The 17813-nt window shown below is 39.5% G+C and overlaps 1 protein-coding gene across 4 annotated transcripts in view; it reads right to left on the minus strand.

The window, feature by feature from the left end:
• Positions 1-17813, minus strand: part of LOC117400404 (E3 ubiquitin-protein ligase HECW1-like) — a 201712-nt gene that overhangs the window by 15227 nt on the left and 168672 nt on the right. For all 4 annotated transcript variants that reach the window (XM_034000313.3, XM_034000309.3, XM_034000312.3 and 1 more), the window contains 7 exons: positions 17461-17566; positions 13244-13340; positions 7874-7957; positions 6289-6398; positions 5166-5286; positions 2214-2327; positions 1303-1455 (listed from right to left, as the gene is read on the minus strand). In XM_034000313.3, the coding sequence (XP_033856204.3) occupies positions 1303-1455; positions 2214-2327; positions 5166-5286; positions 6289-6398; positions 7874-7957; positions 13244-13340; positions 17461-17566 (785 nt within the window). The remainder of the gene's footprint in view (positions 1-1302; positions 1456-2213; positions 2328-5165; positions 5287-6288; positions 6399-7873; positions 7958-13243; positions 13341-17460; positions 17567-17813) is intronic.

Below are 17813 nucleotides of genomic sequence, written 5' to 3' on the forward strand. Positions count from 1 at the left end.
CTGAAGTTAATACCAGGCTGATTAATGGGGACTTTAAAAGAGTGAGTGCTTTACTATTTAAGGAAGGCAGGAATCTTTTTTTTCTGTTGCAGACATTTCTTATCAAGAAAAGAGTTAACTTGAATCAAATCTGAAAAACAAGCTGTATAAAGAATGGCTATTATTTAAACAGTATTACAAAAAATATATACGGAAAACAAAAAAAATCACTCAGAAGGGTGGAAAGACACATTGTTCTATAGCTGTATGATGTGGTTACTATAAGCAAATGAGACTGTTTCCCCTTTATCCCCCAAACAGTCAATACATTAATCAGTGCTGGTGTACAGCCTTTCATTACAAATACACTACCATAAATCTGAATATGGGTTATAGTGGAAAAATAATACTCTGAAGATAAACTCAGTGATTAAAGTGCTGTAAACTTAAACTGACAATTACTTAACGTGTTGCCAACACTGACTCAACTTGTTTGTGAGCAGGGCGCTGGAATATGGGTGAGGGACATGCCAGATGTCGGTGAGATATTATGTAACTGTTCTTTAGACAGGGAATGTCTTCCTTTTTAGAATTCTAAGGAAGCCCTATAAACCTGAGGTTGATGATTTAGTTATATGTTTACATCAGTGTTATGGGAACCTGTTCAAGCAGATTGTGCAAAGGTACATGTTAAGATCCTGTAATACAAATTAAACCTACAGGACACAGAAATGTTAGCACGCTCCAATATATATGTACTAATGTATCCTGGACATGGTAAACGAAAGGTATATACATTAGTCATGTTAACTACAGCGTGATTAATTTGCCACTAGGCTCACCACAGAGAAATTTAAAAAAGACTGCAACTTGTCTAAAATAGTTTGACTAAAGGTTCCAAAACTGAGAGTGGTTGTTAAATCAGGGTTATGACTCTATTCATAGTTCTGACTGATTCTTTCATTAATATGGAACTAGAGGAAAATATCAAACGGTACTAACAAAAAAATAGTTTGAACTATGTAAAAGACTGCTTGCTACAAAGTAAGTTGTCACTCAAACCAAATCTGCAGGTGTATCCAAGATTAAAAGGGTTAATACCTGGACAAAGAATGGTAAGACTCTACCCAGATGGTTCTTGATTGAAGCAGGCTGTATATAATTAGGAACTGACCTTGAAAGGCAATAACCGCAAAGCTACCCACAGTCCACCCTTGCCCTGCTTCTGCCACAAAAATTTCTGGATTTATGAGTGCTGTATTGCTTTAGCAGGGAAAGAAAGAAAGGAGAAAAAGACCACTATTCAAACAAAGAGTAGTTTACCATTCCAGATGATTTTCGACGAATGCTGACATGGGGCTGATCTGCACTGTGTACGTGTCATTGGCTGAGTACTCAAACAAGCCATAGTAGGGGTTGAAGAGTTCTTGGGAAAGCAGGAAGAAGAATTCTCTTGAGGGTCCACTGTAGTCCAAGCTGTTTAAAAAGAAGGTGAAAAGATCAGTTCCCTGAACACAAGACAAGGAGGTCTATTCAACTGAAATAAATGTTTAGCTCATTAAAATAGGATCCTCCCAGGTGACTTGCATATTTTTACTGACAGAAACACAAGTATTGTTGTACATTGGATTTTCATAACCATGGTAAACAAAACGGCCTACAGTATTTCAGTGAAATAGGTGTATTGAGATCCACCGCTGTTCAGATCAATTGAACAAGATTTAACATAAAAAATTCTAGCTAAGGCATACCTGTTCACAAGGCCACCTTATGTAGAGGTCAGGGGCGCCCCCATGTTTTGCCTCCCTAGTTTTACTTGGAAAAAATAAAGCTGCCTTAATTTTTTTTAAATGGCTTCAGTGTGGTGCTGTTTAAGGCACCACAATAACTATGGTTAATTTAAATTAGCAAACATTTTCCAGTGGTCAGAATACACACTCACCCTCACTACCCGCCTCCCCTCCCTTACCCTCCAAATCCCCCTGGCTACACCCTCAACCCAGTACTTTGACCCCCCCCCCCCCAAACTTTTAGAGAGGCTCTTCTGCTGTCGATACAGGTATATGTTTGACTGTATCTACGTATCTACATATGACTTACAGCTAATTTCAATGTAGATATGTATCCTAGTTTTTGTTTGTCGCCACTGTGTGAACCCGAGGCATAACACTTCACCTCACTCCAATCTATGCTATGTAGTAGAATTGCCAGTCAGCAGTAACATGGAGCCTTACCCTTCCTCACCCACGAATGAGACATAGAGCTTGTTTCGCTGGAGTTCCTTGCGTGAGTAGGCCATCACCTGATTAAAAGTGCCCTCCAGCAGGTGATCTCGACGGATAATCAATCTGTAAGAGACCAAGAGCAATGGAGACTGCAAGTAAGTTGACAAATGAATTCACAAAATCTATGTTTAAATCTTTAAATGTACATTTTTTATAAAAAAAACAAAAATGTCACTGCAAACCAGGACTTGCAGCTGCACTTAAGAAGCCCTACTGTAAGTCCATGTTAAGTTGTATCTGCAAAACAGTTTTAGAAATGCTTCAAACTATTACTGCATATATTTTAGTGACAGAGTGAAGGTGAGTGAATATATCCTTTATACTGTGTGGATGTCTTGTGCTGAGTTAAGCATGTGGGTTCTCCAGTGCCACATTTCAGGCTTAGAGCTCATGGTCAACAAAGACTGCTGGGAATGTCTGCATTAATGGACAGATGATTTTAGTACAGGAAATGTAAAAAAATCTGTATGGGTCTATTCAATTGACCGTAATAGTGAGGGAGCTATACTGTTTAAATATTTAAAATAGAAACAAAAGTGCCATTTTACATATTTTTAAAAACAAACTTATGGATGCTGGTTTTCAGAGGGGATTCTTTTACAGATTTTGATCATCTGAATATTGTCCATATAATAAGAAAGTGGTTAATATCTAAATTTATTTTTTAAATCACTATATGCTGTTCCATACCAGTTGTTAAACAATATATTATGTTTTCAACCCCTTTACTTCTAAGCCTATTAGCATGCCCTGTGCTCCAGAAACATAAATATATGTTTAGTTTTGAAGGTTACTTGAACCAATAAGGCATGGCCAAGGATCAACACATTTAGGCATAACAATGCGTGTGTTTTATTCATTAATCATTGTTTATTCTGTTACAGGACACAGACCCCATTCACACTTGCGATTTAAGGCGGGTTCAGGTTGTTTCTTTCACATATTATATGAGCTGGACTGGAGTGCATTCATAATTAAGTTTAATTTGTCAGGATTGTGGATCTCAATAATGATCAATAATGCAGCGACTTGGCATATTCAGCCACGATTGTTTATTTTGCACACAATGATATACATAGCTACAGAAGTGTGTGTCCTTATATTTAAAAGCCGATCATTTATTTTACCTGCTTGTTTTTACACACACACGTAAAATACTGTTCTCATCCACAAATAATAAGATTGTTGATGCACCATGTGAGGGTGAGACCCTCACTGTAATATTTCAATGCCTGTTATTGTGATTATTATTGTTAATGTTATTCTACTGGCGATAGAGCAGTGGGTTATTATGTGTCGTGCATGTTGTTCAGCAAAGTGTATTAGATATATGACGGTGTATTGCTGTATTTAGATTAGGGTGCTTCCCTTAATGAAGTTGCCATAGCTATAAATGTGGGACAAAGGTTTTGTTATAGCCTTATGAGAAGGGGAAGGGGACGGGGTAATGCTAATGTTTAGTCTTTACTGGTAATGGTTAGGGAGTAGAGAATAATAATGACAAAGATAATAATAACGAGTAAACAACAGAATAGTTTAACAATCGTGTTTCTAAACAAAGACACGTGTAATGTAAAATATATGAATGTTTGTTGTAAATGGAATGAATGTTAAATAATAGTCTATTTTTGTATAAAATGACTCCAGATGTAACCAGTTATTGAATAATTAATCCTGTTAGGAGTAGGCGTGGCTGGGGATTATTTAATGCCGTGTCTTTCCTTTGGAGGGAGCAGTAGTATTAGGTGGTCAGTCGTGAGCTTGTCTTCTGAATGTCAGTCATTGTATGTACAGCCTGTTAGTCATTTATAATCTGAGTGAAGTATCCATTATGAAAATAAATATTTATACCTGAACACTAGCAAGTTGCTGTTTCCTGTGTTCTAAATACCTCTGTGTTCTTGAGAGAATAATGTGATTGGTTGTGGGAGTAAGCTTGGACCGTCACCCTGTTACACACCATAACAGTAAGTCAAAATAGTCAAAAATATTTTTTTTTATATATACCAAAAAATTGCTAATGTGCTGCATTGAACAAATACATATTAATAAGAAACATCTGCTACATATCAATGATTACTGTACATCATAGAAGCTCTTCCATTCTGAAAGCAATTCACCAGATTTTACGCCTGCTTTCAGCAAAGGCGCCTTAAACCGCAAATGTGAACGGGGTTGCAGACCTAAATATGCGGCGGCCCTGATGCGTCCCCTGAGGCAGCCCTGGGCCACCATAGTAGTGTGAACGGGGTGATAGAGGCAGGGGCTCTGGACCACAGAGAAGCTAATTAGGTGTCAGAATGACTGATGTGGACAATCTCATACTAAAATAAAGTTTCTTAAGTGGTAACATTTAGAAAAACAGCAGGCTATATAATTAGGTAAAACTGTCAGCTGGATTTTCAGTCATTCCCTCACTGAGATGCATTTGCTGAACCAGAACATTCTCATTTGTGAATAATTGTATTTTAACACACATGTTCAGCTGACCCTGTTAAACGGTATAACCAAATTATCCAAAGCATTATATAATCGACAGTCAATAGTTAACATCCCTCAAAAACAGTTACTGTAAGCATAATATTAGTATTAATTTATGTAGAAATGTATAATGTTTATCATGACATCAGCAGCGGGAGGTCCCTTTAATAAAACATATGTTACAGTATGCCTTACAGTGTACTGAAAAAGTATGATGAGACAAATGAAAATTCAAGCACATCTTATTATAAACATTAAAGCATGTTCTGATCAATAACACAATAATACTGGTTCAACCACCAAATTCAATGTCCATTATTCTGGACCCAATGCTACAATCTAATTTTAATAATACAATCTCAGTTGGCTTGTGTAAAGCGTTTCAAGTCTGCTGTTTTAACACCTGTAAGGCACACTTACTTGATTTTTCCTGGCCCTTGTCCATAGCCCTTTGCCTCCAGCTTTCTATAAAAGTTGCGGAGCTTGGCTTCAAAATCTCTGCGGTACGGTGCAGGGGCCCTGGCACTAGCTCTCTGCAATCCTGCCAAGACAAACAAACCATTCTTACCATTCACTGCATCCACAAAGTATCAGACAAACTATCAACTCATCAATGTTTTGGGAGGAGTCTGTTGTAAATGGCACCTATGGCTTGAACGACAGTGGACTTGTTTTGAAATCTTCTGCAGAGAACACAGAAAACCAAGAGATTTTACAGCTGCTGACCCAGTTGCATTTATCATCAGTACGTGTTTTTATTTTGAACATTCATTTAATTTAAGAAAATATGTTTTTGAAATCCACAAAAAGAGAACAGGAGAGTCCTTTGTTTAAATATGACTGCTTCGCAATTTAAGAAATGTGGATAAATGCTTTACTTTAAATTAGTAAAGAGTCTCCTTTTCCAGGACAACAATAATATTAGCAGGTGTCCTTTTTCTTACAGGGTTATCATAATGTGGGATACCTGCAATATGATTTAGTACTTAAAAAGAAGTAAAAAAAAAGTAATACTTTAAAAGTGATCATTGATCAAGTCTCAGTTACGCTCAGACCTTCACAGGAACAAGTTCACAGGAACAAGGGTGACAATTTAAGCATTCCCTATGGTGTGCGTCTTTTGCCCCACCCTGTATATGTATACATTCATATTTGACAGCCACAGTGACAGCAATGTATTGTGGTTCTGTCATATAATATTCCTTAAATAGATATTTCATTAATTTACATAGAAAGCAGCACTGCTACACAAGAAAGCATTCACTTCCTAAATGGAAAATCTTAAGAAATGTGTTGATAAATCTTTTCCATTAGGTTTAGCCAAGTATGTGATACATTCCTAGAGAACATAGGCATTCACAAAAGCTCAGATATGCATACTGCTTGACCAAATGGAACTTACAAATTTGTTTTGTTGTTTTGTTTATTGACCTTGGCTATTAGCCCCCTGCAGGAGGACTTTTTTAATCTATACTTTCTGCAGGCAACTCTTCCAAGATTAACTGAAAATAGACACTGACTCCCTTCCTTCAAAAACAGTCACCTGGGGAGTTCTGAGGTGAGGACCCAGGAGAGCAACGGGGAGAGAAGCTGAAGCCGGCATGAAATGAGGAATGTGGCGGGACGTACGACATGATCTCTTCTTCAAAGAGGCTGCAAGACAACAAAGTATGACAGGTTAGTGGGGGCTGGAGATTTACCTGTTATAGTCTGCATTTAGAGGCTTTCAGTAAACCTACAGTACACCCCAAAGTCCCTCCCATGACTGAGAAAACAGACAGATGGTGATGAAAGTGTACAGTGTCGATTTTGTTAGAAAAGCCATTTAATATAAACCAGTTAAACCTAAACTGTCTGTCCCTACAATTGTTAACATTAACATTTACATGTTTCACTTACAACCACACCTAAGTGTTATTCAGGACCTTTACTTATTGTTGTATATGTCACGCAAACACATCCAGGAAATTCTTGGAAAAAAGACCTTTATTGTCCTTAAATCACTGTTTTTAGACTGAGAAAGACCCATATAACTGCACTATATACATACATGACACACTCAGCATGTAGTTTAACTTATGTATTTATTTTTCTGGACAGAAAACAAATTAAGATAAACATTTTATTGTATTATTTTGACCTCTTTTCAAAAGTACATTATATTGTGATGTGTGTACAGATATAACATGACGATGATGCAAAAAGGATTATTCATGTGACAGAATACAAGGATATTTATGCATAGTAAATTATAAATATTTAAAAACACATTCAGGCTTGTTTACTAAAGCTGGCTGATAGCTTCATTGCAAAAAGGCATTTTTAAATGTTTATACATTCGAATAGTAAAAGCTATAACTTGCTTTTTGTTATACTGCCATTGGAAGCTATTCTTAATATGTAATATGATTCTGAAGTGTACAGTGATGTTCTATGGCCACAGTTGTGTAATGACAAACTTGGCTGGGTCACTGTGATGTTATTTAAGTGATGAAACGTAATTGGATTATATAGGCTGCAATTTCCCAGTGCTCAGAATGGTTAATCTCTGCTTTGAAGACTGTTTTGCAGCGAGAGAATGACAAACCAATTTGTCCAAAAACCAATGTGCCTTCTGCATATTATATCCAAGTTTGCACATGTAAGAATGCAAGTGTAACGTACATTAATATGGACAAGAACAATCCCAATAACTTGGAAGATGGAGTCAAGTTTGATCACAGCCTGCTCTTTCAATATATGTAAAAATGCAACTGTAACAGACATACATAAAGACAGATGGACAAGTTTAGAACTTAAGAATGTTCTAACAAAGTTTCTTCATAATTCCATTATGTATCCGTAGCACGGTTCTCTAGATGTTGAGGTAAAAACTAGATCAAGTAGAGAAACGTTTCGGCGAGTGCCATCGTCGGTGTCATTTCTTTGGATATACATGATATGTGTAACAGACATACTTACATTAAAAATAAATAAATACATTACAAATCTGGTAACACTTCCCAGTTCCAGACAAAATATGAATTGAATAGTCTTACTGTGCTAGAGTGTAGAGTGCTAGTGATCTAAACATATAAATAAATAAATACATAAATAAATGAATACATAAATAAATGTAACAGTCTTACCTTAACAAAATGACCAGGTCTGCATCACACGATAACTTTTCTACTCCGTGAGTGCCTTCTGTTCTTATGTAATGAATCTTCTCCCTTGAAACAAAGTATTCAGGACAAGAGGACATTTTTACAACAACAATGCAAAAGGGAGGGAGTCTAAAATTAGAAGAGCAATCTCAACAACCATGACGTCCTCAATGGTCTTTTTCACAGTAGGAATGATATAGAAATTCAGGTACAGAAATTCAAACGTAACTAAACTTTGCTTTGTGGCCAAAAGAATGTTTAGAAACACCACACACAGTATCTATCTATCTATCTATCTATCTATCTATCTATCTATCTATCTATCTATCTATCTATCTATCTATCTACCTGTTCTGTCTGTTGGTGCATGCTGCGAGTGTGAGGGGTGTGTGCTGCTGCAGGAGGGGTTGTGGAGAGAGTAGGTGAGTGATATGTGTTTTTTCTTTTTTTGGGATATAAGTGTTATTTAGGTTTATTTATTTTGGGTGTTTTCAAAAATTTAGCTGACTTTTGTCAGCTTGAATAGGACAGTATGGCCAGTTCCGGGGGGAGGGAAGCTCCCACAAACTTTTCTTTTGAAAAGTTAAGTCGCCGTCATGGAGTAAAAATCATAACGGAGGGGTTTGTGTCATTGGAGCAATGTGTTTTGGCGTTAGGTGAAGTTGTCGGATGCGAGAATATCAAGTCTGCATCTCGAATGAATGGTTCAATTGTTGCTTTTCTGAATGAAATCAATCTTGTTACTAAAGCTGTTGAAAAGGGAATTGTGGTAAATGAGACATTTATTACCGTGTTACCTCTGGTTTTACCATCCAGAAAAGTAATCCTTTCAAATGTTCCCCCTTTTCTAAAGAATGACGTGTTAGAGAATGCACTCTCTAGACACGGGAAAATTGTTTCGAGTCAGAAGAGAATCCCCTTGGGGTGTAAATCTCCGAAGCTGAAACACATAGTTTCTTTCCGCAGGCAAGTTAACATGATTTTAAATGACATGAGTCAGGAGTTAAACGTAGCCCTCAAATTTAAAATAGAGGAGAATAGTAATGTAATGTTGTTTTTTTACAAGAAACACACACTGATTTTAATAACCAAGTCGACTGGGTTGGTGACTGGAAGGGGGACGTGTTGCTTAGTCACGGCTCCAATGTAAGCGCTGGGGTGGCCGTGCTGTTTTCAAAAGGTTTTGTTCAGTCTCCCCCTGTTGTTACTGAAGTAGTGAAAGGGAGATTGTTAAAAGTTGACTTAAAGATAGGGGAAAACATGTTTGTTTTTTTAAACATATATGCCCCGAATGATGGACGAGAGCGGGTCCGGTTTTTTAAGACGTTAGATCAAGTTTTAAGTGGCTGCAGTGGCAGAGATAGGGTTGTTTTAGCTGGTGATTTTAATTGCACAGTTAACCACATGGAGGACCGTAATCATCCTGAGCCACACCTTCAGTCAGCTTCAGAACTTAATTTGATTTTAAAAAAGCATGACTTGACTGATGTGTGGAAACAATTTAACAATTCAATGAGACAGTATACTTGGGTCAAATACTGCAATAATAATGTTTCCTTGGCCAGGTTGGATCGCTTTTATATTTTTAAACAGCATTTTAATCTGGTCACCAAGTGTTTTATTTCTCCAACTGGGTTATCCGATCATTCTCTTTTAACTTTAAGTGTAATGGTTCCCTTGCAAAAGCCAGGAAAGTCTTACTGGCATTTTAACACTCAGCTTTTAAAAGATACCCATTTTAAAGAATGTATGAGTTTTCTATGGGAAAGGTGGAGAGAGCAGAAGACTGCTTTTACTTCCCTGGCTGAGTGGTGGGATGTGGGGAAGGTGCAGATCAGATTGTTCTCTCAGCAGTATACTATTAATGTCACAAGGAGGATGACTGCGGCTCTGGAAGAGCTGGAGAGGGATATGTTAGAGCTTCAGGGAGCTCTACAGTCCAATCCCAATAGTAGGTCGATTCAAGACCTCAAGAACAAAAAACAGCAGATGGCTGAACTGCTGAATGTCAAGATGCAGGGGGCGCTGGTGAGGTCCCGAATGCAGCATATAGCTGAGATCGATGCACCCACACAGTTTTTTTTTGGATTGGAAAAAAAGAGAGCAGAGCGGAAAGTCATTCACTGTTTAAAAACTTTGACAGGGGAAGAGCTGAGGGAGCCTGGGGAGATTCGGCGACACGCTGTAAAATTCTATTCGGAACTGTTCACAATGGAGGTCGGGGAACAGGCTGAAGCGACACAGCGGTTCCTGGAGGCTCTGCCAAGGCTCGCTGAAGAGGAAAAGAAAGCACTTGAGTTTCCCCTAACGTTACAAGAGCTCTCTGATGCCCTCCAGGGGCTAAAAGGGGGAAAAACTCCAGGAATGGATGGGCTGCCTGTTGAATTTTTTAAAGCTTTTTGGACATTATTGAAGGATGACCTATACGCAGTTCTAAATGAATGCATGGAGAAAGGAGTGCTGCCTATGAGCTGCAGGAGGGCAGTGATAACACTATTACCCAAGAAAGGGGATTTGTGTAATATAAAGAACTGGAGACCTGTGTCCTTGTTATGCACAGATTACAAAATAATGTCCAAAGCCCTGGCCAGAAGACTAAGCACTGTTTTGGGTCTTGTTATACACCCTGACCAAACCTACTGTGTGCCCAACCGATGCATCTTTGACAACATTTCTTTAATTCGAGACATATTGGCTGCCTCTAAGCTCTTTAGTTTCCCTGCTGGGCTTATCTCTCTTGATCAAGAAAAAGCCTTTGACAGAGTCGACCACAGTTATTTATGGAAGGTATTTGAAGCCTTCGGATTTGGCCCGAGATTTATATCTCAAATACAGTCCCTATACTGTGACATTTTTAGTTTGCTGAAGATCAATGGGGAGCTGAGTGCACCTTTCCCAGTCCGCCGGGGTATAAGACAAGGTTGTCCTCTCTCAGGAATGTTGTATTCTCTTTCTATTGAGCCGCTTATCAATAGACTTAGACAGGTTTTAACAGGACTCACTATCCCAGGTAGCCTAGCTCAACCAATTAAGGTCTCCGCTTATGCAGATGATGTTTCTGTTTTTATTCAGAGTCAAGCAGATGTTGACAAATTGTATGAAAGTCAGAAATGTTTTGAAGCAATTTCTTCAGCCAAAATAAACTGGCAAAAAAGTGAAGGGTTGTTAATAGGGGATTGGAAGGGATGTGGGATCCCAGTTCTGCCAGGTGGCTTGCAGTGGAGTCAAGAGGAGATAAAGTATTTGGGAGTATACTTAGGGAATGAGAGGGCAGTCAGGAAGAACTGGGAGGGGTGTTTGGAGAAAGTAAAAGGGCGCCTGCAGAAATGGCGTTGGATTTTGCAAAAGATCTCTTACCGGGGAAGGGTCTTAATTATAAATAATTTAGCTGCTTCTATGCTCTGGCATAGGCTTATATGTATGGAACCTCCGAAAGATCTTTTAAAAGAAATTCAGAGAGAGTTTTTAAGTTTCTTCTGGGACGGGTTACATTGGTTAAGGCAGTGTGTGTTGTTTTTGCCGCTGGAAGAAGGAGGGCAAGGTTTGATGGACTTGTCTAGTAGACTCAAAGCTTTCAGGCTGCAAACAGTTAAAAAACTGCTGTATAGCAGCGAGAAACTTCCCTGGACTGATGTAGCTCAGTTTTTACTGCATCAAGCTGGAGGGCTGGGTCTGGACAAACAGCTTTTCCTCCTAGATAGTGCCCTGTTCAACTCGCCCAATCTGCCACCGTTTTACCAGAGTTTGCTTAGGGCATGGCAGAGTCTGAGGGTTAAAAGAGGTGAGGGAACTCTTGACTTCTATTGGCTGCTTGAGGAACCTGTCATTTTTAATCCTGGGTTTAGAATAAAATTAACAGAGTCTCAGTCGTTTACAAAATCAATGATGAAAGCTGGGGTTATAAAGCTTCGACACGTTGTGGATGTGAATAGAGCAAAATGGAAAAGTCCACAACAGTTGTCCTTAGCTCTGGGTTTACATTCTACGAGAGTAGGTGGCAGGTTACTTTGTCAGATTCAAGCAGCCCTGTCTAGAGAGCAGGATGACATTTTGAAAAATGGGTTCTCAGCAAAGAACCAGGCCTTACTTGAGACCCTGTTCCCCTCCTTATTGATTTCCCCATTGGCCCCCTTGAGTGGGGAAGATGAAGGTCGCCTGCTAAAAATAGAAAAGTTGACAGATCTCCCCCTGGCAAATACAGAAGGCAAAAAATTATATGAATTGTGTGTTAAATTGTGTCATGAAAGACAGTTACAAGAACTTCCAGACACACATTGGAGGGAGCGGTTGGAGGTGGGAGAGCAGGCCAGACCGGCCTGGAGGAGCCTGTATAAACCTCCTCTACCCAAGAGATCAGGGGACTTGCAGTGGCGACTCCTGCACACCATCATCGCTGTCAATGCTTACCTGTGCATCATAGACCCAGGAATAACAGATAAATTTCCCTTTTGTATAGAAAGAGAGACTGTTTTTCATGGTTTTGTTTTCTGTAACCGTTTAGCCCCTTTGTTTGTTCTCATAAGGCGTCTGTTTATTGACCTAGGCTTGGATTTTTCTGAGTGTGTTTTTATCTTTGGTGTAGCTTACACAAAAAAGGAAAAATATGTGTGTCAGCTAGCAAATTTCCTGCTAGGACAAGCCAAGCTCTCTATTTTAAAAACTAGAAAAGCTCATATTGCTGGTGTTGGTGAAATCAATGCAGTTACTGTTTTTAGAATGCTGGTTATCAGTAGGATTAAACTGGATTTTAAATTTTACAGTATGGTGAATGATTTGGAAATGTTTTCATCGAATTGGTGTATTGCTGGTGCACTTTGTGAGACAGATGGTGGGAATTTAATTATTTATTTGTAAATTGCTGTTGTTGGTTATTTATTTAATTAAAAAAAAAAAAAAATGTAAATATTTGACTATGTATTAATGTATTTGTTTTTATGTGTTTCTTTGTAATGTTAAAGATTTGTGAGTAGTTAATAAAGGTATTTTGAAAAAGTAAAGTATCTATCTATCTATCTATCTATCTATCTATCTATCTATCTATCTATCTATCTATCTATTTCTGGTTCTTAATAGTGTTCAGCTTTTAATGAAAATATCAGTATTGTTGTATTCATGTTTAGTCCATTTTGACAGTAAATTGCATATGTACAGCATGTTACTATAGAAGGGCCCTTCACACATTCCCAGATTTCAATATCTAATGTGCAAGTCAGATAGCAAAATAATTAGAAAGTGCTGTAGATGGCCTCCCAATAAAACCCTTTAGACGTTCCTATTAGAAATACAATGCTCATATTACCAACAAAACACTTTTGCGAGTGGAGGACCAGTGCAGTACGGTTGAGTACATACCTCAGTGCATGGTTTCTGGTCAGGCTTGGCTGTCTCTCCTGAAGCATCTCAAAAATGTTGGGTTGGCGAAGGAAAGCTACTATCTTGTCATTATAGCCTGTAATTACAAAACAAAGAAAATTCTATACTTCTCATATTTAAATTTACATTATAAGAAATGAAGATTAAATATACATAATTCCCTAACGTATGCACATAACTGAACATATAAATTTAACATGATGCTCTTTTAATACTGATGTGTTTAACCGGTATACCTATCATTTATCTTTGAAAAACTGATACTGTAGTTGTTATATATATAATTTAAAATACAAGAATACATTGGTGTAAGAGGGGGATATGTTCAAGTGGTTAACACAAAAATATGTAATCACTCATGGAACACATTTTACCAGCCAGCAATTGGTTTAGATGTGATTTAATATCACGGATTGTTACCAAGAGATTTTATCTAACCAATTGTCAGAGGTATACAAATTAGCCATGTCCCCCTATTTAAGATGTCAATGGCATACACCGTCCTGGTTACACCATCACTTTATGGCTATGGGAAATGTCTGGAGAAATACATGTTCCGAAATGCAGAATTTATGCTAGGAATTTACACTGTTGAGACACATCTCATTCTTCGCCTGGTCTGAGTCACGTGTTAATTGTGATGCCAGTAAGGGTCAATTAACGGCACAATACAGATTTATTAATCAGACGAATAATATGTTAATGAGAAAGTAGGTGTCTAAGGGCACGTTATTCTAACGTTGCGATGACTGATGTTTTTTGACGGTAAATGGCATTTATACATCACCCGATGAAATAGTGTCATATTAAACACTATTACTGGCACGATAAAGGAGATGGTAAGTTTTATGCATAGAGGCCTACATTTCCTATCTGGAGGCTTTTATTATAGCAGTGAATGACAAGGTCTCTGGATGCTACTCAGTTGAAATCAATGCAGTTAATGGCTCACACTTTAGTAACACATATAAGAGGCAATATGCCTCAGACCCTGTTTTTTATGGAAACTACAGTAAGTGCTGCTCATTAGATTACGTAAGACATTGAGCATTGACGTGACGCATGTTTATTAGTGATGCGTACAATGCTTTCTGAAATTAAACCATTTATTTTATATTTGTATTTTAAACATACATGGCATGTACACTTTACTGGGCACACATTTGGAAATAAATACAAGTAATCATAACCTGATGCTAGTCTAATCAAGTGAGCTGAAACAGATTAGGCATAAGGGGACTGTGCAATAAGCAGTATAGGCCTAGAGCAGTTAGTGAGTTGGTCAAAAGCAAATATTTATCAGAGCTTGAAAGGGGATTTGGAGGCTGGTGGTATTGGAAAGCCATAATTCAATAAGCACATTAACTCAAACACGGCAGGGAAGTAGTTAGCAGGCTGTATCAATTAGAGCTGCGTAGATTGTCACCAAGCTGCAAACATTTTTTATTAAAGGCCTTTTAACATCATTTTACTTCTGTTTAAGCACGGAAAATACATAATGTATACAAATATTTGCACAATTACTAATTTTGTCCACCACCCAGTTCCATCTGCTCTGTAAAAAACAATTTACTAGCACACAAACAGCAGATGCACTTCACAGAGGTTATTTTAGAAACATTCAATGTTCAGAGTTCCCTTTCAATTCGAAGATGACCACCAACAACATTATATATGGGATATGCCTGCCCATTGGGTAGGTATTGCTGAGCTCTCTATACCAGAGCTGCCGATAGGCCCCTTCCTGGGATGACGCACTCGGTCCCGCCCACTGAGGGATTAAAACCGTCATCCTGAGGAAGCAATTTCTCTTTTTCCTTCTCAAGACAGTACGGTAAGACCTATATGTCTAAATGAGCGTGTTGATGGAAAAGAGCTTCTGAGTCGATTGTATTTCCCTTGCATTCGTGCTGAAAGCCGGCTTGCCGCTTTCCTGGAATCACCGACTCTCTAATTTGAGTCTATTCTTCTTCTTCTGTCTTTCAGTAGCCTCCTCGTTTGCGTTGTAGGCTGCTCTGTTTTTTACTCTGTCGTTTGTGAGCGACTGCCTGTGCAGTCACCCCGTGACTGATTGTCTATTTCTTTCTCGGGAGAATACAGTTCCTCCATGGGGCTAGGCCTTGCTGCATCCCCGCTGTTGAGTGATTCCGCCATCTGGCACCTGGAGTGGACCTTGTTGTTTGGATGCCGCTGTGGGTCCCCTGTCTCTGTGATAGACCACTGGCCCTGTTTTCTACGTTGTGCTGTGGATCGCTGCAGCGCGGTTGTTACTACAGCCATCCAGCACTGTATTGCTCCACCAGCTCTGTTGCGTCATCCTGTTGTACAGTAGATCTCGCCGACTGTGTAGGCCGCCCACCTCAGTGAGTCTGGCCTTGTAAACAAACAACAGAGTGTTCTCCCCCATCTGTTTCTACAGTGTTTTTGCTGTCTGCCTTCAACTCGCCCGCTGCGGCTTCGGCCCTTGTGTCTCCCTGGTGCATGCTACCCGCTGACCAGGTGTGTGTGACCACGCAGTTAGGGTAGGCATCACTGCATAGCTGCCCCCCGGTGCATTGGTACCTCGGTGCACGCATAGCCCTTTGTACTTTGGTATCTTGGTGCACATGGTGCTCATTGCACATGGCACATGGTGCCCAGCGCACGAATGCAAGGTGCCACACGGTACACAGCGCACGTAGTGCTCACGGTACTTGGTGCACACAGTATTCGGTTCCCTCAGCTACAGCGCTAGTGCATGAATGCACGGTGCCGCGCAATACAATCGGTGCTTGAGCGCACATTGCAACCAGTGCAAGCGGTGTTTGGTGCACAGCCGATGCAGAACACCAAACTGATGTCAGCCAAGTCGGGTTAAGACCCACAGTGCAGGATGATGGAAATGCACCTCAAACACGGTCAGCGTACTGACGGCCTATATGGACAGTGTACTGCGCGAGGCCCTGCTCCCTGAGCCGGTGACCTCGGAACTACATCTCCTGTCCATCTCCGGACAGAGTGCGTCATCCCAGGAAGAGGCCTATCGGCAGCTCTGGTATAGACAGCTCAGCAATACCTGCCCAATGGGCAGGCATATACCATACATAATGTCGTTGGTGGTTGTCTTCTCTTTCAGGGAGCCAAGGACTCCCCGGCTGGCTTAACCCCTCCCCGCCTGGGCAGCGCTTGGCCAATTGTGCGCTGCCCCCTGGTAACTCCCGTCCATGGTCGGCAGTGGCATAGCTTGGATTCGAACCGGCACTCTCCAAGCTATAGTGCGCATCCTGCACTCCGGGTGGAGTGCCTTTACTGGATGCACCACTCAGAAGCCCCCTGTAGAAGTCTACTATTAAAATACACTACATAATACATCACCATTTGGCATCTCATGGCTCTACATAGTAGTCAACCTAATTTTAAGGTCTAAGAAGCAGAAATTACTGGGTTTTTTATTTTAAATTTAGAAAAGAAGTCAGAGTCATGAATGCCGCTGGGATAGTAATTCCATAACCAGTAGGCATGGTGACTAAAATCTTTCTGCTCTGCCCATGTAATGCAGCCACAATGCTTTGATTGTCAAGCCCAGCATGAAAAGACATATAATCTTGTGGCCTGGTACATACCAGGTAAATAAATCAGACAGCCAGGCTAGACATGGGTCATGGCAAGGACGATCATTTATGTTTAATGCTGAGTCTTTGAATTAAGTCAGAAAGCCAGTGAAATTGTGTCCATATAATGTGGATGGAGTGCTTGTGGAGAAGTAAAATACAAGCTGCTGAACTGAGGATGATCTACTGTCTGTAAATCAAATTGCAATGTCAAGAACCTGAATATACCTATTTGTAACAGTTTCAAGGTTCCATCTGAAAAATCATTAATACTAATACTAAAGACACTTGTCCTGTCCTCCCCAAAATCGTGCCGTGTCCACACAAATATTATTATTTGTAGTAGTAGTAGTCATAGTAATAGTAGTATTATTAGTAGTATTATTATAATTACTGAATGCTGTTATCAAATGATTGTTGGAGGTAGTAATGCGTTTTTGATGTGACAGGTGAAAAAGATAATGAAAACAATTTCAAACAGAGGAGGGCGCAGAAATAACAGTATTACTACTACTCCTACTACAACTCCTTCTGCTAAGATCACTATGACTACGACTGCGACCACGTCTACTACGACTGCTAAGAACAATGTATTTGGTTACATACCTAATGGTACTGCATCATGGTGATATTGGTTCCTGATTGCCGCTACCAGGGTATTGCCAGGTCTTGCTAACAAAGATGCCCCTCGACTTCTGGATACATCGGATGCCTACAAAGCACATGGTAACAAACACAATAGACAAAAGAGCAAACAGAGCTAATAAGACACAGGATTAAATCCAAGGAATTGTGGTTTTGATGACACCAGTTTAGAGCTGCATTTGTATGTCTGTAAGAATAAGTAACTATGTCATAAACATATAGGGGTAGATGTACTAAGATGGGCCAGTCGCAGCGCAAACATACCGCAATTTGCATTTTCGTTGCAACAATTCGCAAAGTATACATTTTGTCGT

This window comes from Acipenser ruthenus, chromosome 4, assembly GCF_902713425.1.
Source record: "Acipenser ruthenus chromosome 4, fAciRut3.2 maternal haplotype, whole genome shotgun sequence".
NCBI classification, from domain to species: domain Eukaryota; kingdom Metazoa; phylum Chordata; class Actinopteri; order Acipenseriformes; family Acipenseridae; genus Acipenser; species Acipenser ruthenus.